The sequence below is a fragment of the Mytilus galloprovincialis genome, chromosome 1 (assembly GCF_965363235.1).
Source record: "Mytilus galloprovincialis chromosome 1, xbMytGall1.hap1.1, whole genome shotgun sequence".
Classification (NCBI taxonomy): Eukaryota; Metazoa; Mollusca; class Bivalvia; order Mytilida; family Mytilidae; genus Mytilus; species Mytilus galloprovincialis.
Genome location: NC_134838.1, coordinates 37,436,006 through 37,455,933, shown reverse-complemented (window position 1 = coordinate 37,455,933; position 19,928 = coordinate 37,436,006). Strand labels below are relative to the sequence as shown.

Sequence of the window (19,928 nt, the reverse complement as noted above, 5' to 3'; positions counted from 1 at the left end):
AGTGTATTACAAAACATTCATATCTAACATATGCAAGTGTTATTTTGATACATTTTGATATATTTTCATGTCTTTTGACTTAAAAAGATCAAATAACATGGTTTTGCATGTTGTTTTTTTTTATAATGACCCGAATACGGATTAAATGAGATTGATTTATTCACTTGCAAGTATATTTTTGTATATATATCTCGTAGATAATGTCCCTTAAACAACTCGTTACTCGTTTTTTATAAAGAAAGCAATGTCTAAATTTGCAAGCTTTTTAAACAACATCACCGTTAAAATGTCGTGGTATCTTGTTAATTCTTTTTTATATATATTTCTTGACATTTTGTTTAATATTTGTAATTTCCTTTTCCTATATTGTATACAACTCTAAACATCAACTCAACAATGTTAGATCTGTAAATTTGCTATATATACACCTATCTATACGTCACCGTAAAAAAAATTTAGAAGCATTATATATTGAGGAAAAGTATTTTTATGCCCCACCTACGATAGTAGAGGGGCATTATGTTTTCTGGTCTGTGGCTCCGTTCGTCCGTCCGTCCGTCTGTGGTTCCGTTCGTCCGTCCAGATTAAAGTTTTTGGTCAAGGTAGTTTTTGATGAAGCTGAAGTCCAATCAACTTGAAACTTAGTACACTTGTTGCTTATGAGATGATCTTTCTAATTTTTAAGCCAAATTAGACTTTTGACCCCAATTTCACGGTACTTTGAACATAGAAAATGAAAGTGGGAGTTTCAGGTTAAAGTTTTGGGTCAAGGTAGTTTTTGATGAAGCTGAAGTCCAATCAACTTGAAACTTAGTACACTTGTTGCTTATGGTATGATCTTTCTAATTTTAATGCCAAATTAGATAATTACTCAATTTCACGGTCCATGGAACATGGAAAAGGATAGTGCGAGTGGGGCATCCGTGTACTTTGGACACATTCTTGTTATAGAATATCTTTATTTACTCTTTTAAATTCAATTTTTGAACAGTGAAAAATGTTTAAATGAATATTTTTATCAAGGAATAACATTGGAACTTAACCTTGAAACACATCAACAAAGGAATATAGAGTATGGTATGCGATTTACAGTACACGACATGAATACCTTTCCATTTCCTTTTGAAAAAGGTATCACGGTTTCAGGTGGGGATGTTGGATACATATCAATAACTTCGGTATGTTTAATTTTTAAATCTTAAAGCTACATTAATTCGATGAAGTATCTTTTAAAAAAACAAATGTCTTCGGGAGGTCTACTTACTTTTGTTAAAATTAGTTTGCTATAAATACGCTTTAATGTGAGTTTGTCGTACAAATATTCTCTGACATCGTTTCAAACTGGGTTGAGTTCAATATCGTAGCAGCTTCGTAGCGGCTACGTAAGCAGGGTTGAGTTCAATATCGTAGCAGCTACGTAATTCTACGTAGATTTTGACTATTGAACGTGTAGCTATAGACCAGTTGCTACTTAGATATTCATAGCAGCTACGTAGCAGCTACAATATTGAACTCAACCCTGGTATCAATATATATGTAACAACTAGACTATAGCTACACATTCAATAGTCAAAATCTAAATCTACGTAGCACTACGTAGTCGCTATGATATTGAACGCAACCCTGGTTTTATGTGGTTGTTTGTAGTTTGTAGGTTGAGTTCAATATCGTAGCAGTTACGCAGTGCTACGTAGATGTTGACTGTTGAACGTGTAGCTATAGACTAGTTGTTACATAGATATTGATAGCAACTACGTAGCCGCTACGTAGCTGCTACGATATTGAACTCAACCCTGGGTCATAAATCTACATAGCCCTATGAAGCCGCTATGATATTGAACGCAACCCTGCTATCAATTTCTATGTAGCAACTAGGCTAGCTACACGTTCAATTGTCATAAATCTACGTAGCCCATTGTAGCCGCTACGATATTGAACGCGACCCTATTTTGTGTCATCATTACTGGCGCTTTCTGCCACATATTCAGCAAGAAATTAGACAGATTTGTTAAAGCTATCTCAGTCACCATTCCATGAACGTTTCAAGTTCATCAGCTTTTTAGATTTTTTTTTATCAAACTTGACATTGACAATAGGAATATAAATTTCATTAAAATGTAGTTGTAATATTTGAACTCGTTATTGAATATACATATGCATTTTTTGGTCCTCATTCTATTGGATTTTACCACACTTAATGCTGCTCTAATTTTATCAGAGACAAATAAAAAGACTTGGTGGTGATTATGGTGACTGTCAAAACGAAAAACAAATATATGGACGAATATACACATCAAAGGTACATATATATCGGTTAAGTATCGGATAATAAAACATACGTATTATTGACTTGAAATTCATTTTTTGTTGTTATCTCGACTATAAAAGGGCACAGAATGAATTTCACTTTCATCTAAATTTTAGGTGACAACTCGGACTCAGAGCGAGACGTCACATATGGTATCGATATATGTTTGTTTTGTTTAAGTAGATTTCGTTCGATTTTTATTTTGTGTTGTGCGTTTGTTATCTCATGGACTTATATAGCACAACTCACCTGTTATTCAATTAAAAGTTCCTAAAAAGACATAATTGCACTGTACAAAATAGCAAAGTAACTTCAACGTAACTCTTGTTACTTGTATTTCCCTTGATATAGGCTTGTTCACAGTTATGTTGGGAGGAACTTTTGTACGACGAGTGTAGCTGTATTGACCCTGATCTTGATTCTCTTCTATGGCAAGTTGGAAATATTACAGGATCAAACTGCTACAACAAGATAATAGGAGGTAACAAATATACTATATATATAGATTCGTATAGATATTAATAATAATTTTCCAAAAGCTTGTCTTTCTCTGTTTGTAATAGCTGTTTACATGCCTGATGTCAAGGGTATCTTATATTTTAGTTTGTAGGATGTATGCATGAAACGATCGTCCATACTTGCGCACACAAAAAATAACCTTTAAGAGAGGACGTGCTTGACAAAAATATGGTAAAATATAAGAGTACTTGTTCAAATCTTACATTTATCTACCATAAAATTTTGATGTCGAAAAACGCAGCGAAATGGACACCACACTTAACTCCGAAACATACAAATGAACCAAAATTATAGATTTCACACAAAATTAACAAACGCCAGATGTTCCTCAAAAAAAATGCGTCAGGTAAAAACATTCTGAGATCTCAACATTCTCAATACCTTATATTAGGCCAATGTGGAAAAAAACACACAAACATCAATACGCAAAATACAACTTTAGTTAAAAAGAAGTGTTAGTCCGATGTTGGAATAGGTAACAAAGATACGAAGCAAAATGACAATGATACAACAAATTACTTCGAGCAGTTACTGACATGCCAGCTCCAGGCCTCAATTAAACTTATCGAAAGAATATGTCTTCATCGAGAAGAACACTACCCGTAGATACATACGGGGTCTAGAGTCTCTCGGACAATGTCAGGAAATGTACGGATCGCTATTGATACCAGTGATTCTCGGGAAGATACCGCATGAAGTACGAAAAAATATAACACGAGAAAACGGGAGCGACAGTTGGAACATTCAATCGCTTAGAAACGCGATAGGTAAAGAGATTTCTATTCAAGAGTCCGGATACGGGGATTATACACAGACGTATTCAACCGCAACTCCTAGCGCAAATTTCATAACAAGCGTTAAACGAGTAACTACAGATAAAACCCGTCCGATAAACACAACAGACAAATCATTAAACTCGAATCGGAAGAAACAATGTGCATATTGTGACGGAAACCACTGGCCAAACGAATGTAAAGATGTCATAGATCACAATAAAAGAGTAGCCATTATAAAAGAAAAGAGGTTATGCTTTAATTGTTTAGGTAAGCATAAAATAGACGATTGCAAATCCAAGAATACGTGTAAGTGTTGCCACCGGAAGCATCACTCTTCATTATGTAAACAGAACTCGTACTCAAATAAACATCATATTGAAACTGAACAATCGCAAAATAAAGTAGACAGAGAAACTTCTATGTTGTATACCGCTAGCGAAGAAAGGTCCACTGTTTTACTGAAAACCGCATTCAGTCCAGTCGTTCACAAAAATAAATGTATAGATGCAAGAATACTATTTGACGAGGGAGTTCAGCGCTGGTTTATAACCGAAGAACTAGCAGCTAAATTGGACATTAAAAAGAGGGGTCTGAAACATTAAGTATAGCTACATTAGGAAGTACAATAAAAAGGTGAAAAATCTTGACAAAAGAACAATTAATCTTAAGTCTACCGAAGGAGAATTAATCCCTATTAAAGTTTTAATTGTACCAACCATTGCTTCACCACTTTAAAATAAAACTCACAACATAGGAATAACGCAGAAGTTTTCATATTTACGTGGTCTACAATTAGCACACCCAGTCATGGAAGGAGAGCAATTTGAAATATCCTTACTAATTGGAGGTGATTTGTACTGGGACATAGTTCAAGACAAAATAGTCCGTGGAAACGGTCCAACCACAGTTAGTTCGAAAATTGGATATTTACTTTCCGGTCCTGTCCCTACACGAACCAGTAATGCACTTTCTCAATGATGAATATACTAGTATGCACAAACAAGGTTCATTACATTCCGCATCATCCCGTAAAAAAGGATTCAGTCACCACCCCGATACGCATAGTATATAACTGTAGCTGTAGAGCGAACGACAGTAGTCCTTGTCTTAACGATTGCCTAGCAACATATCCACCAATTATGACTGATTTGACGGAGATATTTAGTATGCTTTAGAATGTATAAATATGCAGTTACAGCAGATATTAAAAAAGCATTTTTGCATATTGAATTAGATGTTGCTGACAGAGATGTCACAAGATTTTATTGGTTAGAGAATCCTATGGACATAGAAAGCCGTTTGATTACTTACCGGTTTAAGGTTGTACTTTTCGGCGCCACCTGTTCGCCATTCATATTAAGCGCCACGCTAATGAAACATTTTAGAGACAATCTGCAACTACATCAACAGAATTAACAGGGAATGCTGAATGGAATTATTGTCTAACAGATGACAATCCAGCTGATTACTTAACTGGCGGAATTTACGCTAAACACCTTTATAATAACAGCTTATGGATGAACGGTCCACAATGTATTTTAAATCGTGAAAATTGGCCGACATGGACGAGGAAAATTGAAGACTGCAGCACGCTGTTAACTGTTAGTGATGACAATACAGACGATGAAAGTACAAATGCTTCAACACAGACAATTTCATGTATAGATATACAACGATATGGATCTTTAGAAAAAGCAATTAGAGTAACAGCATACGTCTTGCGTTTTATACAGAAGTTACGGAATTCAAAAGATAAACGGTCAATCGGATTTATTAGTGTTGAGGAGCGATGTAAAGCATTAAAAGTTCTAATAGTAACAGTACAACAGGAAACATTTAAGGATGAAATTGAAAGCTTGATTTTATCTTCACAGAAAAAAATGCCACTTGTTCGACAACTTAAACTATTTTCAGTGGCGGATCCAGAATTTTTTTATAAGTGGGGGCCCGCTCCAGTCACGCTTCAGTGATTCCCTATATAAGCAACCAATTTTTTTCCCAAAAAGGGGGGCCCGGGCCCCCTGCCCCCCCCCTAAATCCGGCTCTGATATTCAGACAAAAATGGATTACTACGTTGTACCGGGAGAATATTAAACGCACCTGTGAAGGAGAGTACTAAATATCCGTTGTTATTGCCAACACACCACAGTCTTACGTCCTTAATCGTAATGGATGCACACACAAAGACTTTACATGCCGGACTTAACAGTACAATCGCATATATTCAACAGAAATATTGGATACCGAGAATAAGGCAGTGCGTAAAATCACAAATTTGCAAATGCGTTCAATGCTTTAAAATATCAGGAATGCCTTACAGCGCACCCGATCCGCCACCGCTACCTAAAGATCGAGTCAACTACGATTATCCTTTTTCAGTAACCTGCGTTGATTTCACAGGAGCTTTGTATACAAAAGGAAGACACAACGAATTAAGCAAAACATATATTTGTTTATTCACTTGCGCCGCTACACGAGCTATACACTTGGAGATAGTCACAGATTTAACCGAGGAGTCTTTCATGCTTGCTTTTAAAAGATTTGTCACTAGGAGATCTACACCAAGGATAATGTTGTCTGATAATGCAACAACCTTCAAGGCAGCCGCCGAAAAGATTACAAGATCAAGCAAGGACAACCGAATAAAAGAAAACCTTGCCGATCAAGGAACTGAGTGGAAATTCATACCCAACTGTACACCGTGGTTTTGAGGCTTTTGGGAACGCCTAATTGGACTCACGAAAAAGTCAATTTAATTTAAAGCAATACTAGGAAAGTCATGTGTCACTACGGAAATGTTGAACACAATTATAATCGAAATCGAGGGAACTTTAAACAATCGTCCTATAACTCACATTTCTACTGATATTAAAGATCCCGAACCGCTGACGCCAGCGCACCTTTTATATGGTCGTCGACTTGACAACCAATCGGAACAGAATATTTACAGTGTTACTTCCGAAGATTTGCACATGAAACTGAATAAAAAATTACAGAGAAATAATGAACTAATCAACCATTTTCGCTCAAGATGGAAACACGAATATCTGACGTCACGCCGTGAATTCCACCTTACATCTGGAAGAAACGAACAAACAATACAAATAGGTGACATTGTTTAAGTACACAATGACACAAATCGTATAATGTGGAAATTAGCAGTTGTACAAGATTTAGTTCGTGGAAAGGATGGGCTCATTCGATCAGCTGTTATCAAGACCGACACAGGAATCACCAACCGTCCGATTGTGAAGCTCTATCCGTTGGAAATACGCAGTACAAATGATGACAGTGAATGAACTTTTCTGCCCTGGAGAATTTGGTTGATGTATAGACTGTTCAATTAACTACGGTTATTAGATAGACTTCTAAAAGTGTTAAATTATTCAGACGTGAACAGTTAAAAAATATTGAGAGACTTTAACTATGATTTTATTTCATTTTATGTCACAATTAATTGATCAGACATTTAATTTCAAATTTACGAATTTTTTATATTGTATTTCAAATTTGAGTAAAATATCATTTTCTGCGGCCCCAGAATGTAAAGAATTGCCCTAATATTAACGTACCTTTTTGCGGTACGGCCACTATCTTTGTGACGTCGTTTAATTGTGATACTTTATGTTGTATTGAATAGAAACGTATAATGGCAGACGTAGTTCTATCGTTAACGCCTTAGTTAGCTTACGATCAAATACACAACGCAACGCAATAAACTACACATGCAAACAACTAGTTTTGGGATAAATGTATTCATTTTCGATGCAAAGACCATATACGAGTGAATCATTTATTTTAAAAAATGCATTCCCTAATGACTTCACTACACTGTTGTAACAAAATCCCCCCATCTTAAGTCAGTCACCCCCCTCCCCCCCCGCGGCTTTTTTATGAAAAGTTCTGGATCCGCCACTGAAGCCACTGAATCCCCAGCTGATAAGTCTGTCTAAAGGTTTGATTACCTATTGTGGTAAATGACATTTCTGTGCTTTGTATAGAATATCATCACAAAAGAGGGGATGAGCTATACCTTATGTACACGATGTTAGTATGTTAATTTATATTTACGAATGATGTCCATGTACCGACGATAAGATTTAGTAATAGTCTTGTCAAGTTTGTGAAAGTGAAAACCATGTTGTAATAATAAATCAGTTATTCCAAGATTACTTTCGTTTAAATCGAATTCTTTGTTATATACACGAGCGAATCGAACAAATTTAGATAAAAAAAAAACACCATAAAATGGTGCCAAGGGAACGTCACCATCTAAAACGGATAATTAACAATAGGAAATGACAAATCAACTCTTCTATCTTATAAAAAAAAAAATGCAAATACAACAGATTTTAAGTTAATTTTGAAATTTGAGAAAGAAAAAGGGAGACCATGCACTCGGAATCAGTTAATACCTGATCGAACTTAAAATACATATAAAGACAATCACTAATTTGTTTAATAATTCAAAATGTTTAGGAAAGCAGAAAAATCCTTAAAATAACTTGTATTTTGCAACAAAGAAAAAGTTCTTGTAGTTTTATTTTTTGTACCCTGCAAGTCTTTGTGAGAATAATTGAGTTTTATTATGTTAAATATAAGCGCACAATTTTTGTTACAGATCCATCACCATGTTATTTAAGAGCTCGCGAATTATATTTGTCGCCTGAAAGAAGAAATTGGTGCGATTGTCCGTTATCTTGTAGGTATGTGATGGGTTTGTCGCATAGACATTAATTGGTACGAGTGTTTAGTATCTTGTAGGAAGGTGAAGGGTTTGTCCAAGAACTTAAATTGTATATGTTTAAAAATAAAAAAATCTTTGTATTCTCAAGCTAAAAAAAAAAAAAAAAAACGGAAAAACCTGTCACTTACGTTACAATATCAAATAAGAAGATGTGGTATGAATGACAATAAAACGACTATCTAAGCAATAATTACAAATCATCTTATTTCAAAATCAGTATATCCTATAGAGTCCAAACGAAGTCGGTTTAGGCAGTTATAGGTTACTGTACAAAAGAGGGACGAAAGATACTAGAGGGATAATAAAACTCGAACTGACAACCGACATGGCTAACAAAGAAAAAGACAAACAGACAAATAATAGTACATAAGACACAACTTAGAAAACACAAGACTGAGGAACATGAACCCCACCAAACTAGGTTACTGTACAAACTTCATCAACGACCAAAACCATATCCTATCGTCACCTATCAAATGCCCCAAAAAGTGTCAAGATTTAATCGAGAAAAAAAACCTAACAATGCTTCTATACAACATATATAGTTGACCTATTACTTATAGTTTAATAAAAATACACCAAAACACAAAAACTTAACACTGTGCAATGAACCGTGAAAATGAGGTCACAGTCAAAAGAAACCTGCGCTACTGACATAAAGATCATAAAATATTTCCATACACCAAATATAGTTGACCTATGGCATATAGTATTAGATAAAAAGACCAAAACTCAAAACTTAACTTTGACCACTGAACCTTGAAAATGAGGTCAAGGTCACATGACATCTGCCCGCTAGACATGTACACCTTACAATCATTCCATACAACAAATATAGTAGACCTATTGCATATAGTATGAAAAAAACAGACCAAAACACAAAAATTTAACTATAACCACTGAACCATGAAAATGAGGTCAAGGTCACATGACATCTGCCCGCTAGACATGTACACCTTACAATCATTCCATACAACAAATATAGTAGATCTATTGCATATAGTATTAGAAAAAAAAACAGACCAAAACACAAAAATTTAACTATAACCACTGAACCATGAAAATGAGGTCAAGGTCAGATGACACCTGCCAGTTGGACATGTACACCTTACAGTCCTTCCATACACCGAATATACTAGCCCTATTGCTTATAGTATCTGAGATATGGACTTGACCACCAAAACTTAACCTTGTTCACTGATCCATGAAATGAGGTTGAGGTCAAGTGAAAACTGTCTGACAGACATGAGGACCTTGCAAGGTACGCACATATCAAATATAGTTATCATATTACTTATAATAAGAGAGAATTTAACAATACAAAAAATCTGAACTTTTTTTTGAAGTGGTCACTGAACCATGAAAATGAGGTCAAGGACATTGGACATGTGACTGACAGAAACTTCGTAACATGAGGGATCTATATACAAAGTATGAAGCATCCAGGTCTTCCACCTTCTAAAATATAAAGCTTTTAAGAAGTTAGCTAACGCCGCCGCCGTAGCCGCCGCCGTAGCCGCCGCCGCCGCCGGATCTCTATCCCTATGTCGAGCTTTCTGCAACAAAAGTTGCAGGCTCGACAAAAACCAAACAACAACCTGATTTATTAGTGGTGTAACATGAAAACACACAAGAACACACTGTTCAATCAGTTTGTAAAAGGGCTTCATTCATATAATTAACAGTTAGCACAAAAAGACACAAGACACCAATCTAAGAATACTTACCATTACTGAAAGCAAGTTCAAAGTCCATAACTAACAGATAAATACGATTTCCAAGACAAAAACAAGAATGCACGCGTTGTCGTGTTAAGCATTATCCTATTTGAAATTGTAGTATCTTACATTGAAAGTAGGCATGCGGCAATTCCGAAACGTGCTCAAATTAAACGACTCATCACTCTTTGACTAAATATGAAGTCATTCTTTCAACTATTCCGTCGGTCAAAAGTGTGACGGGAATATTTGTTGCATCTAACTGGTAATTTGTGCGGGCATTGCTGAATAGCTTTAGTAGTGTTTTTCCTTTAAAATCTGTAATGATAAATATTTAAACATTGTTTTGCAATCTTTATATTTAAGAGAAAACATATATTCGTTGAAACTAACTCGGCACCAATGGCACACCGGACCAAATGTGGTAGGTTATTTATCATAGGCCTTTATGTTTTATATTCTTCTATAGTAGGCGTTTATGTTTTATATTCTACTATAATAAGCCTTTATGTTTTATATTTTGCCAACATAGGCCTTTATGTTTTAAATTCTGTCAACATAGGTCTTCATTTTCTATATTCTGCAATCGTAGGCCTTTAGTACCTAAGATACCAATGAAAGAACGTTTAAAACAAAAGATTATTGAATATAAATTGAATTTTCACAAACGCAATTACAATTGTAAGCATATCCAACGCATGTGAAACTTGTCTTTATATCTGAATTCTTGCATATATATAAAAGATGTCTGTCAATGTACGACGATTGGCTGTATGCGATCGCTTTGTTTACTTTTGAGTATGGAAAAATACTATCGTTCTTTTCTCATTGATCTTCAAAGGGAGATCACAAAGTGGCACGAGACTGACGTAGAAAAAGTGGATATTTTCGACAGGGACAACTATTGTTTTGCGTTGGAACCCTTAGAAATTCAATACTTCACTTTTTACAAATGGTCTCGGATGGAAAGCTGTATCATTGGCAATCATACCACATCTTTTTGTATATCTATGTCCCTAAATTGTTATGTAAGACAATAACTTACATGTATGTCAGTCAAGAGTCATTGTATCAGAGGAATCCGGTAATTTTTATCTAATGTTTAACATTACAAATTTTCTAAAATATTACTATTTCTCATTTAAAGCGTTTATATTTGGACAAAGTATGTGAACAGATATACAATAGCTCACCATTCAGTTGTGAGTTGGCCTCTTTGTATTCAGACTCCTTCAGAGAAGCAGGGTAAGTCATAAATTACGAATTACTATCATTTGTTCAAAATAAATTCTGACCGGCATTTTAATAATTTAAGTTCAGGTATGTAAAACCAGAATGCATGTGCATTCGTCAATCACAATGCATATCTTATTAAAAATTGAGGTAATAGTATTATAATTATATTCAAGTTTTTCATGACATATCTCATGTTTACCGACCATGATGCATGTCACACATGTTACGATACATAATTATTATGTATTACCTTAACCTTTTCCCCCCTGAATACGCATCGTTAATACAAATGTTTCCCGCTATTCGTTGAAACGCGGGAAATGTAAGTATTACCTTAACCTTTTTCCCCTGAATACATAGGCTATAATAAAACAAAACAATATATTCATATTGCCGATAACCCAGACAGCTAGAAAACATACAAAGAAAGGGTTGAAATATGAGTAAAAAATCTATAATCCAAGACTCTGAGATACAGAAAGTCTCTTTTCTAAAGTGTCAGCAATATAGCCGTATTTGCTACTGTCAGACTTCCATCTGCCATGCCTTTTAATGCATCGTTCATTAACTTCTGAACTAGCAGCAGCGGTCGCCCCGCCGGCACGCAAGGAATGTAAACCCAAATTCAACGTAGGTGCGATTAATTTCAGTCTTTTCAATATATTTTCTCTAGCTGCTGTGTAACTTATTTTCTTATTTTTGTAAATAAGTTTAGCTATAGACTTGTGCCTAAATATAGGTCGAAATATGTAAAAATCTGAATTCAGGTTCAATTTAGCCAAATCAATATAATTCTTGAAAATACTGACTGGACATACTATAGTTTTCCCTTCTGCAATCAAAATTTCATTACCCTGTCTATATTGGTCCGTTTTGCTTTGAGAAATAAATAATTTCAAATATTCATCATACACAGTTACGTCTTTACATTTTAAAGAACTAAGCTCGTCGAAACAGAGAAATCCTGAAAAACTTAACACTATCATTGTTAAATCTCTTACAATTAATAAATCATTAGAATCTTTGAATTTTGTACATAGTTCAATAAAAATGTCGATACTAACAGGTTCTTTCTTGTTGACAGGTTTTCCGTTTAACCTCTTGGCTGATTCTTGTAATGATTTAACGAAAGAATTTTCAGTAGGGTCAGCAAAACCATTCAGCTCATGTACCCATTTCAAAGAATAAATAGCACTATTAATAACGTTGGAAGAACAGTTTTTGTCTATCAAATTAGTTATGTACATTGCGACGTGAATAGGAGCAGCGGGTAAATTATTAAAACCATGTTCTTTGATAAAAGCGCTTCATCTGTTGAAACTTGAAAAGCATGTCTTGTTCGTATTGTTACTCCTTGAGTTGAGAAGAAATGACGACATCTTTCCGGTTAAATCATAAAGAATATGGTCTTTAGAAACTCCGATTGCCTCCACAGCTGCTCCGACATTCTGCGTCAATCCTATTCCTGCAAAATAGAATTACTAAATCAAAACGCTAGCCTCATAGCTATCAATCTGAATTTCAGCAACCCTGTCTTGAAAACAACATTTTTTCCTGCCCCTTTGACGATACAATTATTCTGTGGTAAATAATAAATATTTCTCACAAAATCGAGAAATTCACCATCTCTATGTAAAATAGGCCAATAAGGGGCAGAAGTCCACTCGGGAACGATCAGTGTTCATTTTGCACTATCTTGTTTTAATTTATTCAGAGTTTTAGTAATTAAGATAGGTGGCGGTACAAGCCAGTTTACATCATTACCCCAAAAGTGAGTGAAAGCATCCACAGCTTCTGTCCCTGGACACCATACTTTTGAATTAAATCTCTCACACTAAGAGGTATAGTGCGTAGCAAATCTGTCTACCGTACAAATGTCCCATAAATTACACAAATAATGATACATTGAGGTTTCTATTCCCCAATTGTCATGATCCATGACTCTGCTCAGATAATCTGCATCATTATTTTCAGTTCTTGGTATCCAATTAAGTGTTAAGTTAATCTTTTGAACTTCGCAAAAATCAATAATAGAGGTAGCAATTGATTGTAATTTCAATTTCTTGCTACCTACTTTCAAAATATGCTCAACATTCTTGTTATCGGAATTAATTATAATTTGTTTGTTTTCAGTGACATTTTTAAATGTCTTTAATACCCTTCTAACACATTCTAATTCTCTCCATGTAGAACTTTCACCCATTTCCAATTTGGTTCAATTACCAAATGTTTCAAAATTCTCAAAATGAGACTCAGCAAAAGGTGTAATATAACCACCAAAGCCCACATCTGAGGCGTCACAAAAAATCTCACAGTCAAACAAAGTATTGACTGTTACCGTGCTTATCTTAGCACCTACTGTATTTATATTTCTACAGTGAAGATTCCAGTACATTAATTAGGGCCCCGCCTTTAGGCGGGTCGCCCTATAGTGATCAGTCTGTCTGTCCGTCCGTCCGTCCGTCCGTCCATCCTTCTGTCCGTCCGTTCATCCTTCTGTCCGTCCGTAACACTTTAACTTTGTGTCCGCTCCATATCTAGAGAACCATTATGATTTCATACTTTATACTTTACATGTTTATTAACCACCACCAGAGGGCGTGTCATGATGTATGTACAACTTCCTAGGTCAAAGGTCAAGGTAAAAAAACTTTGGTTTCAGTTGACAACCCTGTGTCCTGTGGTGAAGATCGTGTCCGCTCTATAGCTTGAGAACCGTTATGATTTCAAAGTTTATACTTGACATCCATTTTAACCAACACCAGAGGGTGTGTCATGATGTATGTACAACTTCCTAGGTCAAAGGTCAAGGTCAAAAACTTTGGTTTCAGTTGACAACCCTGTGTCCTGTGGTGAAGATCGTGTCCGCTCCATATCTAGATAACCGTTATGATTTTATACTTAATACTTAACATGTTTATTAACCAACACCAGAGGGTGTGTCATGATGTATGTAAAACTTCCTAGGTCAAAGGTCAAGGTCAAAAACTTTGGTTTCAGTTGACAACCCCGTGTCCTGTGATGAAGATCGTGTCCGCTCCATATCTAGATAACCGTTATGATTTCAAAGTTTATACTTGACATCCATTTTAACCACCACCAGAGGGCGTGTCATGATGTATGTACAACTTCCTAGGTCAAAGGTCAAGGTAAAAAAACTTTGGTTTCAGTTGACAACCCTGTGTCCTGTGGTGAAGATCGTGTCCGCTCTATATCTTGAGAACCGTTATGATTTCAAAGTTTAAACTTGACATCCATTTTAACCACCACCAGAGGGCGTGTCATGATGTATGTACAACTTCCTAGGTCAAAGGTCAAGGTAAAAAAACTTTGGTTTCAGTTGACAACCCCATGTCCAATGATAAAGATACAAATTTTTTACCACACATTATTATCAGCGGGGCCCACAGAGATGGCTCCCATCTCAATGATATCTAGTTCGCTTAAAGCTTCGTGTGTTATTCTTACACAAGCTTGCCAACTGGCTTTTGACATAACACAATCATAAACAAATCTAGTATTCTACGTACTACATTGCCAAAAACGGCGTGCATGGAAATAAGCTGACCAACAATACTTGCTATAAATCTAGCTCTGAATAGAATCTTTCCATTAGTCACTTGAAACAAAACAAAATTCAAATATTTTTCTAATTTCTCTATCCTTTCTTCCTTGACAAATATGTTACCATTTTTGGTATCCCACGTGAAACCGAGCCAATCTAGTTTTTGACAAGGAAACCAGTGCGATTTTTCATGCGCTATTAAAAATCCCAAATCTTCTAATTGAAGTTTAACTTGTTTACTACACTGTAAAGCAGTGGCAAAATCTTTATCGCCCGCAAGACCATCATCTAAAAACTTTATAATTCTCTTGCCTTGAGATCTGAAATCTTTAACCACTTCTCGCAAAACCTTTGAAAAGATATATCCTGCGGTTGAAATTCCAAAGGGTAGAACAGCAAACACAAAATATTTTACTGTATTATCAAAAAGCCATGAAAACCCTAAATACTGTTGATGCTCTTTAAATATCTCAAGATGATGATATGCCGATTTTAAATCATAACTAAATATGAAATCATTTTCTTTGAACAATTCTCTAGCGACTTTACAATCTTCGTATTTAAACCTGTATCTAAATAAGTGTGGATTTATGTGACGACAGTCAAGGACGAGTCTGGGTTTACTCGATTTGTTGAAAGCTACCGTAAGTGGGTTAACGATTAACGGTATAGTGCTTACTTCTTTAATACAACCTTTTTTCAATAGGTTTAAAATTTCTGATGAAACAAAATCTTTGTTGTCTAATGAAGATTTGTTATTTTTAATATGCATGCGATCAGGTTCTGTTTTAAACGGTATTTTGTAACCGTTCTCGATTATGTCGAGAATGTATTGATTATCAGTTATCAATTTCCATTTATCTAACCTGATCTTTAATCTACCTACAGGTGTGCCAGGTAAGTATAAAACAGTATCAGATGACAACTGTTCAGTCGTTACATTCTTGTTGTGTAAATCGTATTTTCTCGTTATTGAGACAGAAGGTAAAATAATAAATTTATGTTCAAAACTAACATTATTTATCTTTGATTCAGATGATAACAAATCGTTATTTAAAGGTAATAAATTGAATGTACTTATCTTTGACTTCTTATTTTGTGGACAATTATCACTCCAATGGCCTCTGTTTCCACAAGTGAAACATCTACCAGGCTTGTAGTTTGAGTTCTTGTCTTCAGAGCTCCTGTCTTTGTTATATGGAACTGGTCTTGGACGCTTTTTTGCCTTTTCCGCTTTAGATTTTCTTTCAGCTCTAGATTGGGCTCTATTCATACGTTTCTCGTCCTCAGAATCGTCTGCTATAGGATTTGTTATGTATTCCTGCACTACACGCCATCCTAACTCGGAAGAATCCGCTAACTTAATAAGCTTCTGACGCTCTTGAACTAATTCTATACCTTCCGATATCTTGTCTTTTGCCGCGGCTACTTTGGAAAGGCTGACATCAGGAGTATCCAGCAAGGAACGGGCCTCCGTTAACTTGGAAATTCCTTTTACACTGTGTCGAAACTGGTTTTCATTCCCTTTCCTTTGAAACTTGTAATTGTCTGATACACTTTCCTCTATTTTGTTGATCTGTGCGTTGGAAATATCAAACTGAGACTGTTGAATGTTGGATTGTAAACGATTCAATCTTGAGTCCATCATTGCGCTCATATTGTTCAACATGTCTTGCTGAGAACTAGCGATGACACTTTTAACCTCGTTTGCAATGGCTTCCCGAACTGGAGAATCTAACCCGGTGTCCATCTTGACACTACGACTGTTAGGTAGAAAGTGAAGGCTTTCAAAATATTTTCCCGCACATGAAAATTTTCACGTGACAAAATTAGAAAATTCATACGCATCGTTAATACAAATGTTATTCGCTATTCGTTGAAACGTGGGAAAATGTAATATATAAATATCAACCGTTCTCATGAATCATGATTATACGCCATATCGGAGATTAAAATTCGTACCTTGCCTTTTATAATTATTACAAAAATACATGTTCAAACTTAATTTTATTTGATTTTTTGTGTTTTAACGCCACTTTTAAGCACCGCATTTCGGCTATTTCGTAGCGGCCAGTTTTTATTGGTGGAGGAAGCCGGAGTGTTTAAACTTAAAGGGTGTCATTTAGGGTATTGATTAGATATATAACTTTAAATTATTCTTAAAGTTTGAATAATTTTATCAAATTTAGTGTTTCGTCACTAGAAGCATAATATGAAAGTAATTCACAGCTCCAAATTAAATATTCTGAATTTCTCCTAGTCACACGTCTTTATTTGAGAGGTTTAATACATATATCATCACATTATTTGCAAGGATTTATTTTTCAGTGATAACTTCATGAAAGTTGTGATATATCTTCAAGATTCCGCTCGAGAAATAGTCGAAGAGGAGCCTCTGTATCAAGTAAATATTTTTTATCAGTTTTTACAGACAATATACTGGTTAGAGGGATGGGCATTAGGGTTAAAGAATGAGGGGACTTGAATCGGAGAAAGCAAAAATAAAAGATATGCTGGAGAAAAATTTTGACCGATTTTCGTCTAGGAGTTAGGGGTTAGGGAAATAGAAATAGGGGATGGAATCGTGAGTATATAGGGGATAGAGAAGTGGGAATCAGAGAACCCGTTTCCTGCCCACACTCTTTGAAAAATGTGTTCAAAGTCAAGGAACAGTAAATGGGATATATCACAACTGTTTATAGACATGCTCCCGTTGTCGTAAATTTCCACTTGTTTGTGCAAAAATTTGAGTCCTACATATATACCCAGCTGTTACAAATTCCATTAGAATGGTAATATAAGAATGCGATTTAAGGTAATAATTCCTTATATTGTTCACGATCGATGAAGACGGGTTACCCTTTAAAAATACCTGCTGTTAGCATAGGCCACATGTGCTATATACCTGGAGTAGCCATAATCCACACGTTTCTTCTGTTTTCTTCGCTTATCAAAATGGTCTTGACGATAATAAAACCGAGTGGTCAGTCAAGTAAATGACTAATTATTTTGTTCAAAATGAAATTAAACGGAGATTTGATTTTTTTTTCTTTAATGTTTTGCTTTGTTTTAATTTAATTTTATATTATTATTTTTTTTATTTTATATTATTTTTTTTTTTATCAGAGATCACAGATGCTAGCAGACATTGGTGGATCGCTTGGACTTTTCATTGGGGCATCCGTTCTAAGTCTGGGAGAAGTTATAGAAGTTTTCACGGCCATATTCTGTCGGAGAAAGAATAGCCATCAGACCAATTCTAATTGAGTTAAAACGTTTCAGAAATCTCAAATTTCTAGACTTTGAATGTACCTTTTATTCTATTTCATATCGCTATCGAGCCATTCTCTAATGTTTAGTTATGATAAGTACACTTAAAATTACAATAGACATAAAACTATAATATTTAAAAAGGTGAGAGGTTATCTAAAATTATTGTGTATTGCATGTTTGATAGCATAGTCTCTAAAATCTTGCATGATACACAATAAAATAAAGTCCAGACGGCGTATCCTTCATTACTTCGTTGAGACAGACAACTTCCGACAAGAGACAAGAATACATACATGAATAAACATATGAGTATAATGGTTGGTTCGTATCAATCAAAGACTGGTCAATGTTCAAGGTTGTCGAAGGGGATCTGGAAAAAGTAGAATACAGCATAATATTTAATTCGTTTTTACCCGTTTTCCTTGCGCAATAGTCTTCTACCAGTAACCTAGTCAGTCAATCGTAAAAGAAAAAGACAATAATAAAAACCCTTGCATCGTCCAGCTAGTAGAAGTCAGTGTTAGCACCATCTTGAACAAAAAATAAAAAAAAAAAATCGGAACGAAATATGGAAAGCGATGTCGTAATGTGCTCGTTACTTTAAACAGGAAGTTAGGGTGGCCACAGCTATTAGTTGTATATTGCTGTTGGAAAAACAAAACAAAATCAGAAAAGAAAACCACACACAGTCTCCAATGGTATGTTACTATAAGAATTAAAATATGTATTGTTCCAATTAGGTCTCCAGATGGGCAGCGAGTATTGACATCATATTATGATCTTGTAACACATTTTTCTATTGAAATGAAATACATTGTATTATAAAAATGTAAGTGAAATTATAAACCTTCTTAATATATGTCCTTACTTCATGATAAATCATGTCCTTATTATTCAGGACCTGAACCATAAAACCAGTTCCATAGAATCTTATCAAATTAAAGATTTCTTATTCTATTAGGTAGTGATGGAATGGTCGTTTGAAAAATCTGATTGCAAATGTATGTGCTGCAACTTATATAAAACAACGGACTTATAGATTTTTAACAATTCCGGCCAGCACGACATAATGTCTCGTGTTTGAAAAATGTCTGAATGTCATTCATAACATTAAAAATTGTCTGTCTTGGAAAAATTGCAAAGCCCAACAATTATTTTCACCAAACACGATATGAATACTCATTTTTAATTTTGTATTTCTTCATCTCATACAATAATTATATGCATTCTTTCTACTGTTACATTTTAAAAAAAATCTTTAGTAATTTTGACCTGTCAGTATCAGCGCTTACATTATATTAAGTAATGTCACATGCTTGCTCCAAAAATTAGAATAATTAGTTCATACGTAACAAAATATGATTCCAATTATAAAATTACACTTCAATCAAATATGTATACCGAACCAATTGAGGGTTGGGCTAAATGGTTTCGGACCTTTTTGGTATTAAATTTTTTGAATTCGAATAAGCACGACGGCCCCCAAAAGATTTTAAAATCCATTGTATATTCTGGAAGAAAGTTACAAGGAAATCGATAGTTACATCTAAATAAAACTTTTATACGGCTGTTTGCAGTTTTTTTTTTTATCTTCTCAAAAACAAATGAGAATCATTTTCATATAATCTATTCAAAACCTTATCTTACAAAAAACACGATGGGTGCCACATGTGGAGCAGGATTTGCCTACCCTTCCGAAGCACCTGAGATCAACCCCAGTTTTTTTGTGGGGTTCGTGTTGCTTATTCTTTAGTTTTCTCTGTTGTGTCATGTGTACTATAGTTTG

At 34.9% G+C, this 19,928-nt stretch overlaps 1 protein-coding gene across 7 annotated transcripts in view; it reads left to right on the top strand.

The window, feature by feature from the left end:
* Positions 1 to 19,712, top strand: part of LOC143073392 (degenerin mec-10-like) — a 41,818-nt gene extending 22,106 nt beyond the window's left edge. For 5 of the 7 annotated variants that reach the window (XM_076248910.1, XM_076248919.1, XM_076248936.1 and 2 more), the window contains 8 exons: positions 1,024 to 1,178; positions 2,219 to 2,299; positions 2,660 to 2,789; positions 8,225 to 8,309; positions 10,435 to 10,492; positions 11,216 to 11,313; positions 17,198 to 17,273; positions 17,996 to 19,712. In XM_076248910.1, the coding sequence (XP_076105025.1) occupies positions 1,024 to 1,178; positions 2,219 to 2,299; positions 2,660 to 2,789; positions 8,225 to 8,309; positions 10,435 to 10,492; positions 11,216 to 11,313; positions 17,198 to 17,273; positions 17,996 to 18,136 (824 nt within the window). In that variant the 3' untranslated portion in view covers positions 18,137 to 19,712. The remainder of the gene's footprint in view (positions 1 to 1,023; positions 1,179 to 2,218; positions 2,300 to 2,659; positions 2,790 to 8,224; positions 8,310 to 10,434; positions 10,493 to 11,215; positions 11,314 to 17,197; positions 17,274 to 17,995) is intronic. The other 2 variants (XM_076248955.1, XM_076248928.1) reach the window with 2 other exon arrangements.
* The last annotated feature ends 216 nt before the right edge of the window (positions 19,713 to 19,928 follow it).